Source organism: Schistocerca piceifrons, chromosome 1, assembly GCF_021461385.2.
Source record: "Schistocerca piceifrons isolate TAMUIC-IGC-003096 chromosome 1, iqSchPice1.1, whole genome shotgun sequence".
NCBI classification, from domain to species: Eukaryota; Metazoa; Arthropoda; class Insecta; order Orthoptera; family Acrididae; genus Schistocerca; species Schistocerca piceifrons.
The window spans coordinates 341,044,171-341,060,016 of NC_060138.1; the positions used below are offsets into that span (position 1 = coordinate 341,044,171).

The 15,846-nt window shown below is 38.5% G+C and overlaps 1 protein-coding gene across 1 annotated transcript in view; it reads left to right on the plus strand.

Moving 5' to 3' along the window:
• Positions 1–14,959, plus strand: part of LOC124783636 (leucine-rich repeat extensin-like protein 5) — a 362,449-nt gene extending 347,490 nt beyond the window's left edge. The window contains exons 4-9 of the mRNA XM_047254037.1: positions 4,167–4,242; positions 4,516–4,653; positions 5,849–5,912; positions 6,199–7,654; positions 11,713–11,970; positions 14,092–14,959. Of these exons, the coding sequence (XP_047109993.1) occupies positions 4,167–4,242; positions 4,516–4,653; positions 5,849–5,912; positions 6,199–7,654; positions 11,713–11,970; positions 14,092–14,232 (2,133 nt within the window). The 3' untranslated portion in view covers positions 14,233–14,959. The remainder of the gene's footprint in view (positions 1–4,166; positions 4,243–4,515; positions 4,654–5,848; positions 5,913–6,198; positions 7,655–11,712; positions 11,971–14,091) is intronic.
• Positions 14,960–15,846: the final 887 nt, after the last annotated feature.

Genomic DNA, 15,846 nt, shown 5'->3' on the forward strand with positions numbered 1-15,846 from the left:
CTGTCAACAGAAATGTAATTTGTTTTCTGCAGACCGCCTACTCTATTTTACCACAGTAACAGGCAGCATAAGTTGTTCCTTCCTTTTACAGAAATCCAGCGAAGGCATTTGCAATTTACTCAACTTCCTTTGTAAATTGAGCAATTTAAACCTTATTTGATGGTTGTAATTATATACTGGGCTGACAAAAGTCATGGAACAGTCATGTGCACATATACAGATGGTGGTAGTATCGCATACACAAGGTATAAAAGGGCAGTGCATTGGCAGAGCTGTTGTTTATACTCAGGTGATTCATGTGGGAAAGTTTCTGACATAATTATGGCTCCGCACGATGGGAGTTAACAGACTTTGAATGCAGAATGGTAGTTGGAGCTAGACACGACACATTCCATTTCAGAAATCATTAGGGAAGCCAATACGGTGAGATTCACAGTGTCAAGAGCATGTCAAGAACACCAAATTTAGACATAACTCTCACCATGGACAATGCAGTGGCCAATGTCTTCACGTAATAATTGAGAGCAGCAGAGTTTTTGTACAGTTGTCAATGCTAACAGACAAACAAGCAGAGAAGTAACCACAGAAATCAATGTGGAACGTACACTGAACATATCTGTTAGAACAGCGCAGCAAAATTTGGCATTAATGGGCTATAGCAGCAGATGACAGACATGAGTATCTTTTCTAACAGTATGACATCATTTGTAGTGGCCTTCAGGGGCTCATGACCATATCCATTGGATCCAAGACAACTGGAAAACCGTGGCCTGATCAGATGAGTACCGAAAGAGCTGGAAAGAGCTGATGCTAGGGTTAGAGTGTGGTGTAGACCCAAGAAAGCCACAGATCCAAGTTGTTAACAATGCATGGTGCAAGCTGGTGGTGGCTTCATGATAGTGTGGCCTGGTTTACATGGAACTGAACTAGTCATTGATTGGAAATGGTTATGTTCAGCTACTTGGAGACCATTTGTAGCCATTCATTGACTTCATGTTCCCAAACAATAGTTTTTAGAACATTCTGGGCAGTTCGAGTGAATGATTTGACCACCCATATTGCCAAAAATGAATCCCATCGAGCATTTGTGGAACATAATTGAGAGGTCAGTTCGTGCACAAAATCCTGCATTGGCAATACTTGCACAGTTATGGATGGCTACAGAGGCAGCATTGGAGCTTCTAAAGACATGTTGAGTGCATGCCAAGCTGAGTTGCTGCACTATGCTGGGCAAAAGGTGGTCTTACGTGATATTGGGAGGTATCACATGACTTTTGACAGCTCGGTGTATGTGTTTCTATGTTCTTGATTCATTTCCGTTATCATATAATGCATCCATGTTGCATCACTTACAACAGTACAACTTGGAAACAATAATGTTTTTCCTCTGAATATCTCATGTGTGCGGAAACACAGACACTCACTGACGTCTTTGTGATCTTTGATTGCCAGAGCAAACATATATCTTGTTATCAAAGTTGTTCATGAATGACTGTGTGTGTGCGCGTAATGCGCACTGATCGTTTGAGTCAGTTAGCATTAGCACTGGAATTGAAATATTTCTATTTCATTCAGTTTTATCTGGAATGAAAGTTGTGGTAAAAGACTGCCCTGTAGTGTAGTCTTAGGTCTAGGATAGATTGGTTGTATGTTAGTAAAACCAACAAATATGATAGCATGAGAACCCTGAATGAAGTTATTGAACTGTTGAAAGAGAGGTTCAGAAGACAATGTTCAGAGACTATGTACATCCCACAGAAAGTAATTTTGTTAGTGGCACTAAATGTTAAGGCAGACAATCTGTATTGGAAGCCATTCTTTATCCTTTAGGAGATCTGTATCAGTTGCCACACATAGATGACCAATGTATTTCAAACTAAAAGATATGTGACTTAAGTTTGTGGTTAGGCTGGTAAGTGAGAGCTTACCTTAAATTTACAGCAGCATGGCCTTTATGTTCAACAGTTCCACTCTAAATGCCACCTATTGCTAACCCCAATTTTCTTGAGTAATTTGCAAAATGTGACATTATAGTGACATTCAGATATGCTGCTCACACAGCCTATGTGTTTCACAGTTCTCCATTAGTTCCATCAGTTTCCTTTTAAAATACAGTGGATGCCTGAGGATGTCATAAGATTATGATATGAAAGTTTATCTTCAGTCTATCTCTATAAATACTTTGGCTACCTGTTACGTACATTCTCATTGATTACTTCAAACCAGCTGTAAACACAACGTTTTGCATTCTCAACATATTTCATTGCATAATTTCTAACATTCTTCTGGGTGGGGGACAAATAAGTGACAGCAGTTATTCTATTCACAATACTTACCACCAGTAGGTGATGGCAATTACTCTGTTCACAAGATTTACCGCCAGATTTTAAATGTGGCACACGTCATCATTTGCCATCAGTGCTTTGCTGATTTTATCTTTGCCCACTGAGCATGTTGGTATTGAATTACACATTCTGCAACAAACCCACAGCTATTGTTTATAGTATGGTATCAGCAATACACCCCACAATGAATTTCCACTTGTGAGGTGCAAAAAACTACCACACTACACCTGATCATATTACTGTACATACAGCCATTTTACAATTGACAGGAGGTGAATGTGATGAATTATATGTGACTGCGTGATGATGTGGTTATATGTTTAGTGTTTTCAGAAAAACCAGTAATTACTCTATTAGCTTGAACACAAAGGTGAACATTGGTATATTCGGCAACCATCTGACATCCGCGGCTCAATAATGGCCTTGTCTAGACTATTCAGTATTACACATTGTTGCTGCTCCTGCGTAATTTCTGTCATGTACCGCACATTTTTTGGCTACCCATCTGTTGATCCATTTATCTGTTTTGTTCTCTCTCCTAGTAATTCCCAACATGCATGTCTTTATGTTCACTGAGCAACACTTTGTTTTTAATTAAAAGTGCACATCTCATTAGTGTAAATCAAAACTGATAACACAAATTGACAGTAAACTTTTTGTTTCAGAAGCACTCAAAGTTTTGTTTTGATAACTCAGTTTAGTTTACCAGAAAATCTGTGGGACATGTGTGAAACCTGAGTTTCTCCTGACTTCAGTTTCACATTGTTCACCTCTTTGGTGTGGGAATGTATCATTGCTTGCATACGTTGGATAAGCTTTACAGTAGAGGAGTGAGATTATAATGTGCACTTTCATTTTTGTTATGGTTTTAAGACCAAAATGTTGTTATAATGTTCACCAAAGTTGTGTATCATAGCAATTCTCGTGCACTAACAGGATCAAGGAGTGAACTGGTTTAGCACTTGTTCATGAAAGGATCCATCGTACTCGTCGTCCACAGAAACTCTAGGACATTTTTACAACAGCTCATCAACTAACTCCATGGTATCATCATTAATTTGTATTCTTTTGTTTTCAGTGAGATGATTATACATTATTTTAGTCTTGTTACTATTGATTTTCAGGCCTACTTTCGAACTTTTTCTGTTACAGCTTTCCATTCATTATTCACACTAACAACAAACAATGCAATAAAATAAAAAAAACGTGTGATATAGGCATGTTGATGGCAGGTTCAACTCCAAAATTGTTAGATGAGCAGAACACAATAATATATCAGCTGTCATTCAAATAAAACAATTGTCTCTCTTGAATGAAAGTCTAGTCAGATGAAAATGATTCTCAGAAGGTAGAGAAAGTCACATACTGAGCAATCTGTGTATTGGAATGAGTGCATAAGTGTTACACGGTATGAAGGAGTGAACTACAAAAACTGTTATATTTACATGTTTCACTAGGAGCAAGAAATTAATATCGTAAGAGAAGTTAGGAGAGAGTGGGCTAGAAGGTTACTGTATTCAAAATAAACAAATTTTCTATGAGGTGACATGTTTTTACTCCTCAGCAGAGTACAAGCATGTGTCAGACCAGATCACTCAATACCCTTACTAAGATCTATTGGGTGCATGTACTAATTTGCAAAACTATTTTCAGACTACATCCACTGCATGTTTCTTTCACAATGAGACTGATTTTGTTATTTAGCCTTAAGGCTATTATTGATTCACAGGACACAGCACCTAGAACATATAGGTATGTTTACAGATCAATTATGCTTTGTTAAAACTTGAAATTGAGCATACATGTTTTTATTTCTTTCAGCCTGCTGCAGGAGAACAAAGAAGTGTTGCGTACAAAACTGTCTCTTATCAATACAGTGCATCTGATGGTCAGCCTGGTAAGATATTGTTTTTACTTCTCTGTTCTTAGGTTAACTCTTTCACTTTGAGCAAGTTGGTGTATCCAGGGCCTTTCTTATAAATGGAAAATTGTTAAGAATTTCTCTTTTTTTTAAAAAAAGAAAAACATTGTTTCATAACTTTGTTTGAGGACATGAAAATTTAATATATTTTCAAATTATATAACTTAAATGAAAAACTGAGAAACATATTTTTTTCTGTTGATAATTACATTTAGATGTCACTGGACATTTTTAAATTTTTTTTTCTAGGACATGCACTGAGCAGCAGTGCTGGCAGTCCTTCAGACCAGACACCTGATGTGAGGTTAAGGGAGAATCTAAATGAACTTGATAGCCTGCTTGTTGACCTTCACCAGGCACAGAAAGCTGGCTTTGGAACACCACAAGGTGAGTTCTTTCATGATTTACAAATTTTTTCAACAACTTCCAAAGCCCTTCTATAATGTTTTGAACGTCCTGGCCACTGTGCTTCGAATTTTCATTAAATCAGATCATATTGTCATACTTATCAAATATCACCCCCGCCCCCCCCCCTCCCCCAACCCACCTCCCCCATCCATCATTTCCTCTCGTTGTACCACAGAACTGCTGCAGTGTCTGAACAAATATCTATTTGTAATGTGAATGTCGTCAGACGTAGGTGATATAAAAATATGAAAGCTAGCACAATATGCTTATCTTCATGCCATAATGTTGCAGGAGATTATTTTTTGGAGTGACTTATCAAGCCAAGCTAAAGTTTTCTGGGTTCAAAACCATGTAATAATAATTATTTGTGGTATGAACTCAAGAACATTCTGCAGGGAAATACTGTTTCCCAATATATTTATTCCTTCGTGAAACTGAATTTGTCACTAAAGGCATAGTATCTCTTTTTCAAACCAACAGCTAAGGACATGGAATAAATACTAGAAATAAGAATAATGTCCACAAAGATTGAAGTCACTTATGTTGGCCCACAAAGATGTCCACTGTCCAGGAACACAAATTTTCAGTAACTTGCCAGCAGCTATAAAAAATTTAATACTAATAAAGTTCAGTTTAAGAGGAGCCCATTGGATTAAATGGTGACCAACTCCTACTTCACTGGTGAAGTTCTGAGTAGAACCAACTGATGCGTATATGTTACTAATAATATCAAGTAATGTGAGTATTAGTAAACTCTGACTACTCTGAAAATTCAGTGCAATAATGTGGTCATTGTAAACAAGTGCTGAGAAATGATTTTTCTGTTTGACGACGCATGGCTTTAACAGCCTTAGCATTATCATATGCACCTCAGTGTACTGAACTCTTACATGCTTTGTGACAAGCTATTACTTTTTAAATATAAATATTTTAAATGAAAATATGTTTAAGATTTTTTGGAAGGCCACCTCACTTTGGATCTGTGAACAGTACATATTTGTTTTTACTTGAAAATTTTTACTGTGTATTGTTTTTCTGGCATGTTCTTCATTCAGGAGGGGTTTCTCACACTGGATCAGTTGGAATGAAAAGTACATCTAATTTCTAACCTTTGCATTTTTTGTTTAAGTGTTTACATACAGTTTAGTTCACCTTACATTCTGATTGTTTCCAGGAACTGCAAGCACCACAGTCAATAGAGTTGAAGTGTCACGCACAGGAGTGGACCCTGGATTGTTGTAAGTTACACTGTCATTAACTGATGATTTTCCAAAAATGTGACAAATTTTACTAACAATGTATCTGCAATGTGCTGTAAATATTTTCCTCGATCTATTAACAACTGTCCAGGTTAGAACAGTGTTACTTTATTAGAACTACAATAGTAAATTATTTAAATTACAAGATGAATACACAAGACATTTGGCAAATCACAACTGAAAAAATTCATGAATAGCTGCATCATCTAACTTCATCTCTAGTGATTTAAGAACATTACAGTTATTTTATGTTGCCTGACTGCAGGGAACCTCTGGACACGAGCACACCGGCTCCTCCAACTCGGCAACAGCAGCACGTTTCTCGGTCCGTGCAGTATCGTCAGTACAGTTCAGCCCGCAGTGCGAGTGCTGACACCAGTGTTGGAAATGCGCCACAGCTACAGCCACGTCGTTCAACTTCTGCACAGCGTGAACTCACTTACGAGCCATCGCCACCGGCACGATCCACGCGCACACGCTCACCTTCTCCTGTAGCTACATCTGTCACTCGAAGGGAAGTCTATTACGAGACTGACGGAAGTGCCAGATATCGAGACAAGTCACCTTCTAACCGTCGTCTTCAGAAAGAAGTGTATTATGAGACAAAGGATTCGACACCCTACCCCACAACTGTGCGGCATGAAGTTTATTACGATGCAGAACCTGGAGTTGGTGTTCCTCCACCATCATCAACGTCAAGACACGAGGTGTATTATGAAACAGAGAAATCCAGTACTCTTCCTCCTCCGAGGCAAGATGTTTATTATGAACACAAAACTTCTACATTACCACCACAGAGACAGGACGTTTACTATGACACAAAAACGTCTACACTTCCACCTGTGAGGCACGATGTCTATTATGAAACGAAAACTTCATCTACCCTTCCACCACAGAGACAGGAAGTGTATTATGAAACAAGAAATGTGTCAAAAGTAGTGCCCTCTCCTAGACCAGACAGGTACAGAGAGCCTTCACCACCTCCCCATAGGCTGCAGACATCACCACCTGCAGACACCACAGACAAGCCTGATCGTTATGCTCCACAGCCCAATAGTGCGCCAACAACTGTCACTGCATATCGCACTTACAACTACAGTTCTAGTAGCAGTTCAGTAACTCAGCCTCCACACATGTCTGGTCCCGTACCTGATTCTAGACCAGCTTACCCTGACACTTCCCCTCCTATCTCATCTCACTATCCACAATCACCACCGACACAACACTCATCACCGCCAACTCAGACTGTGATCTACCGTGATGGTCCAGACCAACCTCCGACTAAAGTTACAACAACAGTGAGAACGTACACTTATGAGCTCCCAGGAGAGCCCGGTGTTTTGCATACTCACCCCTATCCACCAGGACCTGACCATCCATACCCAGATCAACAGCCTCACAAACCAAATGTAGAACACACAGTGACCTATCATGTTTCCCCACATCATCAGCCTGAGAAGGAACCCCTCCTCCCAACACAACACCAGCCACTGGTCATACCTGCAGAGCCAAATCCTCCACCCACTGTCATCACTTACAAATACTCAAGCCACTCCAGTCATAATACCACCAACAAATATCCACCACACCCACATCCAGAGGAGCAGCAACCACTTCTGCCTCGTCCGTTCCCTACATCTTCTCCAGGACCAGATTATCCTCCAAATGGTCAACCACCAAAGAGGCTGGATGATCTTATGGCATCGTTTTCTGATACAGAGGTAAGAGGTATTACTTATAGTTTGTAAAGCTTGCTTTAATATATTAGTTATGGTATACATTAATTCATGTCTGAGTCTAGAAGAAAAACAGACAGGAAGTTGCATTTAGTAAGTTCTTTTTTTAGGACATTAACTTTAATCTCACTGTTTTACATAGCTTGATGACTTTTCTCAGTTTTTCCCTTCTTGTGCCTGAAGTGGAGGTATAGCTCCTTAGAGGAAAACACACCACATTTATCCTGAGACTTTCCATCTTTGCCTGAAGCTGTAGCAGTGCATGGAAATTTAGGTAGTTTTCTTGTGTATACGCACATTTCAAAGGTTTGCAAGAAAGAGTGCATGGTGTTTTCTACATTATGGTTACATAAATAGTACTTTCTGTCATGCAATCTCAGAACTTCCATTGTCTCAGCTAAATGTCCCTGATCAGTTCATCAACTGCTATGAAGTTTCATTTCAGTGCATATGTACATTAATTTTGGAACTAGTATCACACTATGTAATATATATGTACCTCAGAATTATTTCTCCCATTAGTGCTAGTGCTACCTGTTCAGTAACAAAGTAACTGAAGAGTCCAGAACAGTAGACAAAAGATATAGCCAGCAGGAAATTTTACATTAGGCCAGTACACCATTTGGCTGTGTCAGTACAAAGCAATGGACAGGTTAGAAATTCTGATCTAACTGTCCACGCAAAACACATTATTACCATGGTTTAATATTTCATGTTAACATAAATTCTACAAATTTGTGATAGATTTATTCCTTTGACTAAATATATGCTGTAGTTCAGCCACTAACTAAACTCAAAGGCAATGATTTTGAATACCGTTTATACACTGAAGAGCCAAGAAAGTGGTACACCTGCCTAATTTCATCCAGGGCCCCTATAAGCATGCAAAAGTGCCACAACACGATGTGGCATGGACTTGACTAACGTCTGAAGTAGTGTTAGAGGGAACTGAAACCATGAATCCTGCAAGAGCTGTCCATAAATCCGTAAGAGTACAAGGGGGTGGAGATCTCTTCTAAACAGCACATTGCAAGACATTGCAGATATGCTCAATAATGTTCATGTCTGGGGAGTTTGGGGGCCAGCGAAAGTGTATAAACTCAGAAGAGTGTTCCTGGAGCCACTCTGTAGCGGTTCTGGATGTGTAGGCTGTCACATTGTCCTGCTGGAATTGCCCAAATCTCTTGGAATGCATAATGGACATGAATGGATTCAAGTGGTCAGACAGGATGCTTATGTACCAGTCACCTGCCACGCAAAAATAAAACAATGGAAAATCCAGAATGGAATGTAACAATACTATGAAAAGGAAAGTCCCTTTGGCAGAGATGCTGAGTCACTGACAGGCACAACAAAAAGACTTTCACAAATAAAGCTTTTGGTCAGTAGGACCTTTGTCAAAAATATATGGCGCGCGCACAAGCGCACACACACACACACACACACACACACACACACACACACAACTGCAGTCTCAGGCAACCGAAACCACACCCACTGCAAGCAGCAGCATCAGTGGTTCTTCTGATTGTAGTTTGCCTTCAGTAATTCAGTAACCTGAGACTGCAGTTGTGTGTGTGAGTTGCTTTTGTGTGTGTGTGTGGTGGGGGGGGGGGGGTTGTCTCTTTTCAATGAAGGTCTTACTGGCTGAAAGCTTTATTTGTGACAGTCTTTTTGTTGTGCCTATCTGTGACTAAGCGTCTCAACTATATGAGAGTAGCAACTTTTCTTTCCATAATATTGCCACCTGTCAAATTCAAACCTAGATGTAGCAAGGGTTCCATATCACTCCAACTCCACACATCCCTCACCATTACAGAGCCTCCATCAGCTTGAACACTTCCCTGCTGACATACAGGGTCCATGGATTCATGAAGTTGTCTCCATACCCAAACACATCTGTCTGCATGATACAATTTGAAATGAGACTCATCCAACCAGGCAACATGTTTCCAGTCATCAACAGTCCAATGTCGGTGTTGAAGGGCCCAGACCAGACATAGAGATTTGTGTCGTGCAGTCATCAAGGGTACATGAGTGGGCCTTCAGCTCTGAAAGCTCACATTGATGATGTTTTGTTGAATGGTTCACACGCTGACACTTGTTGATGGCCAGCACTGAAATCTGCGGCAATTTGCAGAAGGGCTACACTTCTGTCACATTGAACAATTCTCTTCACTCATTGTTGGTCTCATTCTTGCAGGATCTTTTTCTGGTTGCAGCGATGTCAGAGATCTGATGTTTTACTGGATTCCTGATATTCATGGTACACTCATGGACTGGTGGTACAGGAAAAACCTCAATTCATTGCTACCTTGGAGATGTTGTGTCCCATCGCTCGTGTGCCGACTGTAATACCACGTTCAAACTCACTTAAATCTTCACAACCTGCAATGTGGCAGCAGTAACTGATCTAATAACTGTGCAAGATACTTGTTGTCGTATATAGGCATCTTTGACCACTGCGCCATATTCCGCCTGTTTACATGTCTCTGTTATGCATGCCTACTCCACTTCTTTGGCACTTCAGTGTATATGATGTGATCAACATGAGATCTTAATAAATATTACTGCCTCAGTGGAAAATGTGGCCTTTGTTTGAGCACAATTTTAACTGCTTTAACTGAAGTATATTTATGTTGTAATGTGTATTTAAAATGTTTGGATTTTGTATAATTCATTTCTTGTTTGAATATTCACCATTTGTTCTAAAATCAGAATAGAGAAACAGCAAGTTTATTCCTTATAAAAAACAAGAATAATTTATTTAAGAAAAGGATTTCCAAGTGGAACTATAACCAAATAGATATAGAAGAAACTACTACTCCTAAGTTGATGACAGGCAAAAAAAGAAACAAAAATACTGATACAAATATTACTTTACAAAAACGAGAGTGCCTTTTGTCTAATGAAAGAGGGAAAAGGGTTGAAGGAAATGGGCTTACATGTCTGCTTGAAGCTATCTTCTAGAGAGAAACATTTAAAAAATCTATATTGCATTGTGAAGACAAGGGAATCTTGTTACTGATGCGAGATTAAAATGCTCTTTCAACATATGAGAGAGGGGAAATTTATTTGTTGTTGTTGTTTTAGCAAGTGAATTACTTTCATAACATCATTCCTGATAGCGTTATCATTCTCTGCGGGGTGTATCAAAAGGTAAGGCATTTTTGATTGACAGATGGGTACCATGTAAGCCTCATTAATGTGGAGGAGGAAATAGGCAGTTTGGACCACACAAGCCAGGCAAGGAGTCAAGGAGACAATTTACATTACTGTCCATAAACATCAGCTTAATGCACTTACAGTAGGTGCCAAAGATGACAGCCACCAGCTTTGATATATTTTGTGTATCACCCGATGATGCCTTGCCAAACTCTTGACTCTTCGCTCACTGTGCATGATGCCACTGGATTTTCATTTTGGGGTCCATGAAAACCATGGTGTATGAAATACCTGTTGAGTCTCCACAAGATCATTCTGCATGAATACAAGTAACAGCTTGAGTCATCTATGACATGCTGGAAACTTTCCCAGGGTTCGGTAAGACGTCATCAGGTGATACACAAAATGTATCGAACTCAGTGGCAGTCATATTGAGCACCTTTCCTTTACTCCTCACCTAGCTTGTGTGGTCCACACTGCGTACATCCTCGTCCACATTTTAGGGATGTTAACAAACAAAGTGTTTTTTACATAAGTTTATTAGCAAAATATGCTCACATGGTACCCATCTAATAATCACCATGCCTTGTAACATAACTTTTAATACAACCTGTACACTGAGCTTTAAGTATCCTTCCTCTTTCCTCACACATCTCCTCATCCTTCGAAAAATTACTGCCAGTTACACCTACTCATGAGCCTTTTAAACTTTCTATTTAGTGTCAGCTGTTTTATCTGTGCAAAACACTTACTGAGTTACTGACATTCCTTGGAAAATTTGGAATTAGCATTGACATAACATTGTGTATGGTATTTTCTAGTATATTGTGCTCCACAATTCCATTATCAATAGACAAACAATTAATTTATTGTTTCAGACTGATATATCACCTCATCCCAAGCACTACAATGTAGAAAAACAGATGACAGCCAGTCCAGCTCATCCACCGGGAGGGCCTGCTGACACTAATGCTGTAGCTGTTGTCACACCAACACAGCAGAATGTGAAAGTCGAAGAAACTAAAGCTAAAACTGAAATAAAAGCAAGGGAAAGAACTGTCAACAAACCTGGACCTCCTGTGTTCTACCCACCTGGTGTGGAGCTCTTTTCAAAGAAAGAAGAGTCAATGGCAATGGTAAAATTTTATTTGTGTATTGAATTACCGGTACTTTTTGATTCTAAATATGTATAGTACGCAGTCTTATTGTTTCAAAAACAATGATAGTCCATGTCTTTATTTTAATTTTGAACAGTAAAATGTCCAGTATGCCTAATGCACTAAAAATGCCAAAACCACTACAGAGTCAAATAACAGCTTGAGAAATTTAATTTTAAGGCAACATTGTTGTTCAAATGTGTCATACTTCAGGGTAATATTCGAGTCATTTTTTATTACATTTTATTACATTAAGTGTAACATACAGAAAAATCTGATAAGCTCATCCTTCTCCTACTGTAAGCCATGAAGCTTGCCTGTTGTGATTTATTTATCATCAAATGTCTCTGAGCACTATGGGACCTAACTTCTGAGGTCATCAGTCCCCTAGAACTTAGAACTACTTAAACTTAACTAACCTAAGGACATCACACACATCCATGCCCAAGGCAGGGTTCGAACCTGCGACTGTAGCGGTCGTGTGGTTCCAGATTGTAGCGCCTAGAACCACTCGGCCAGCAAAAACAGCCATCTGACTTCCATTTCTGGAAAAAGGCCTGCTCTAGACTTTTTCATACATACTTTGGCAATATTATGCATTCATCTTATTCCTGCATATTTTCTAAGTACAGCCACCCCACCTTTGATTAGGTCATGATATGTTTCCCTATCTTTTGGAATCTAGTGAAGAGTTTCATTGGTCCATCTACTATATATTCTTCACATTCCTACATGTCTCACCCACCTCCATTCCATTTTCACTAGTCGTAATTATATCTTTCTTACAATTTGTTCCCTTGATATATTTGTTTTTGCCTGTCTCTCTTACTGATTCCCAGCTCACAGAGGAACCTTCGATTTTTTAATGATTTTTTTTTTGCATTGAAAAACCATGTTTTGCTGCCTTCAGTAGAAATTGGGACTACACAAGTGTTGGTCTCAGAGCATTTTTTTCTGGGGCAGAACTTTCCCGCCGTTTCACTCTGAGCGAGAGAATTTCAAAAATTCAGCCAACATGATCTCAGGGTAGCATTGCTCACTGAAATCCCACATATAGGGCGAGGCACCTGTTGCACTACAGTACTTTTTGATATATTAAAGATATGGATAATCTACTTTGACTTTGACCCATTATCCATTATAGCCTAATAAAATAGAGAACCATGTCTTATCATAACCTTGGTAACTACTAAGATGCAGACACCTTTTTTTTTTTTAGGAAACAAGGTGGTTTTTTGATTCTAGGAAGTTCTGCTGTTCTTTATGTGTATGTGTGTTCCATAAGTTTGCACACTGTCAGATAATTCTTCATTAATAAAAATCATTGTGATCCTAAAACCATTTGCACATAATAACAGTATAACATTAAATACTTTATGGACAACATAAACTCAGAAGTGTCATACACAATTACATGAGTACCTTGTTTTGGCAAAGCATTTTGCTATTGCGAGAAACACAGAATTATGGATGGTGTGCATTCAAATGGTGCCGCCTCCCCCCCCCCCCCACACACATTCATACAAACACACCTCCATCTGTGGTATAGGACTACCCACACAAGCTAGCTACATTTAACACGTTTTTGCTTCATTTTGATGTATCTAAAAAATATTTCTGATTACAAATGTAATAATAATCATAAACATGTGTGTGAAGAACCCCTAAATATATATAAACTTCAACTAACTTGCTGCTCTCTATGACACAGTATGGATGATATACTAGAAAACACAATGCCAATGCCAATACCAATTGCTGTCTTTCATCAAATGGCCACCTTGTCCATTTTCATATCATCTTCTGTGACAGCATTGTAGATAACTAGAGGGTATTGGAAGGTATTTGTGGTTGATAAAGACTCCATGACTATCTTACATGAGTCGGCTCAAAATACTTAATTCACACATATTTCACATTCCTTGTAAGATGTAAAAAAATGACTTCCTTATACAAACTCTTTTTTCTGACTTAGTTATCTGTATTAAGTTACCTCATATACAAAAGAGAAATAAAAAGGTTGATCAAATGTTCATTGTCTTGCTCTGTTTTGCTTCAAACCACTGTCCTTTACTGAATCTGGTGTTCATTTTTTTCCAGGCATCTGGTAGGAGGGCAAAGGGGAAATACAAATATGAAGCAGAAAGCTACAGTAAATCCAAGAGCAGTAGCTCAGGAGGTGCAGCTGTTGTGCCAGTATGCCTCCCCTTGTGCTGTGCAATGCCATGTGTGATAATGTGATTCTTCATATAATTGATTGCTGGGAATAAATCTGAAAATTATTTTGTCAAAACTAACACCATCAATTGGTGTCTAATTTCAAATACACACTATCCTCCTACTTGGTTATTGTATTAAACTATGCTGAGTGTTATCTTTCCCCAATAACAATTTTTTTCACTGGAACTTCATTTGGGTTTAAAAATAACACCCAATATGATTTCAATAATGCTGTGTTGTAAGTTACATGCTGCTCTAACTGAAGGACTGTGATGATAATTACTTACAGAGAAACTGCTAAGTGCTTCGATGGCCTCAAAAAGAAGTTGTAAAATTATAATTTTTCTTCTTTTAATGATATTGTGAGTAGATGATTCACAAATGAACTTGAGCTTTAAGGAGAACTGTGATGTCACTTATTTAGTGTGCATTTTATTTGTGAAATCACTGGTCTGAATATTTTTACTGTATAGAATTATTGATTTATATGGCATATGTTACAAACTTTTTAAAAGCTCTTGTTGATAGACGTTATCAAGTAAAACTGTTTCTGCTTGCTTTTTAATAAGTGAAAAAAGTTAACCTGTACATTGTGCTGCAAGGCTTTGTAACTCAGCCACTAAAATGAGGAGTAAGTTAAAACACCATAATTTTGTAATAAGAACATCCATAAATTATATTCTTTATTTTGAATAATAATAAAGAAACATTTGTATATTTCTTCATGAAAGATGCATATTGCATAGTATTTCTGTCTTGTCACTGTTACAACAAATGAGTTTTTTCTCCACTTATTTTCCCAATTTTAACTAAGAACACTTAAAGAGGCACAAAATTCTGATTAAGTATCTTTGAGTACAATTATGATCAACTCACAAATGAAGACTACTAGAAAACACAAAAAGTCAGATTCACTGGAGTTTACATTTGTTATGCTACCAAAATTACATTGATTGCATACTAAAGATGGGTCGTTCACGAACTAATGGATCCAATGGAACAGCTCACCAAGATGAACAGGAGGAGCAAGGAATGAATTCTAAGGAATGAGCTCTCATAGTTCACTTCGGTTGCAGCTTTCTAGTTATAGTTCCCGGGAACAAGAAACAGTCAGTCTCGTTCCTGCAATGGCACGTCGTTTGGTCTCGTTACAACCTCGGACTCATCCCCATCTCTGTCTCTGTCTTCCTTGGCCGGACTCGTTCATCTTCGTGTGGCCACTAATCGCAGGCCCATAGTTAGTTTAGTATTGAGTTGTTGTTCATTTCGTTCACTGCGCTCGCCTATTCTAGATCTGTTTCAAACCTTTCTTCAACTCTGGACTTCTGGTACTTTCCGTATTCTATTCAGCTTTCATGACCAATAATTAAAATGTATTTTATAATTATGTAAATTACATAAAAAATTTGTAACAGTAACAAAAGGGCATATCAGCTTACTTTATTATTTCGATAAACAACCAAAGACATAGTTACGAAAAGGCAAATTTTTTCGTTATTACACATGCAAAGGAAGTCAGCATGCCACACACGAGTGACCATTTTCCGTCCTTTTTGATCCAAGGTAAAACAGAATGTTCATTGTTAAAGAATGCAGACCGACTTACAACCAAATGTCTGGTCTCAAATGTTGTAA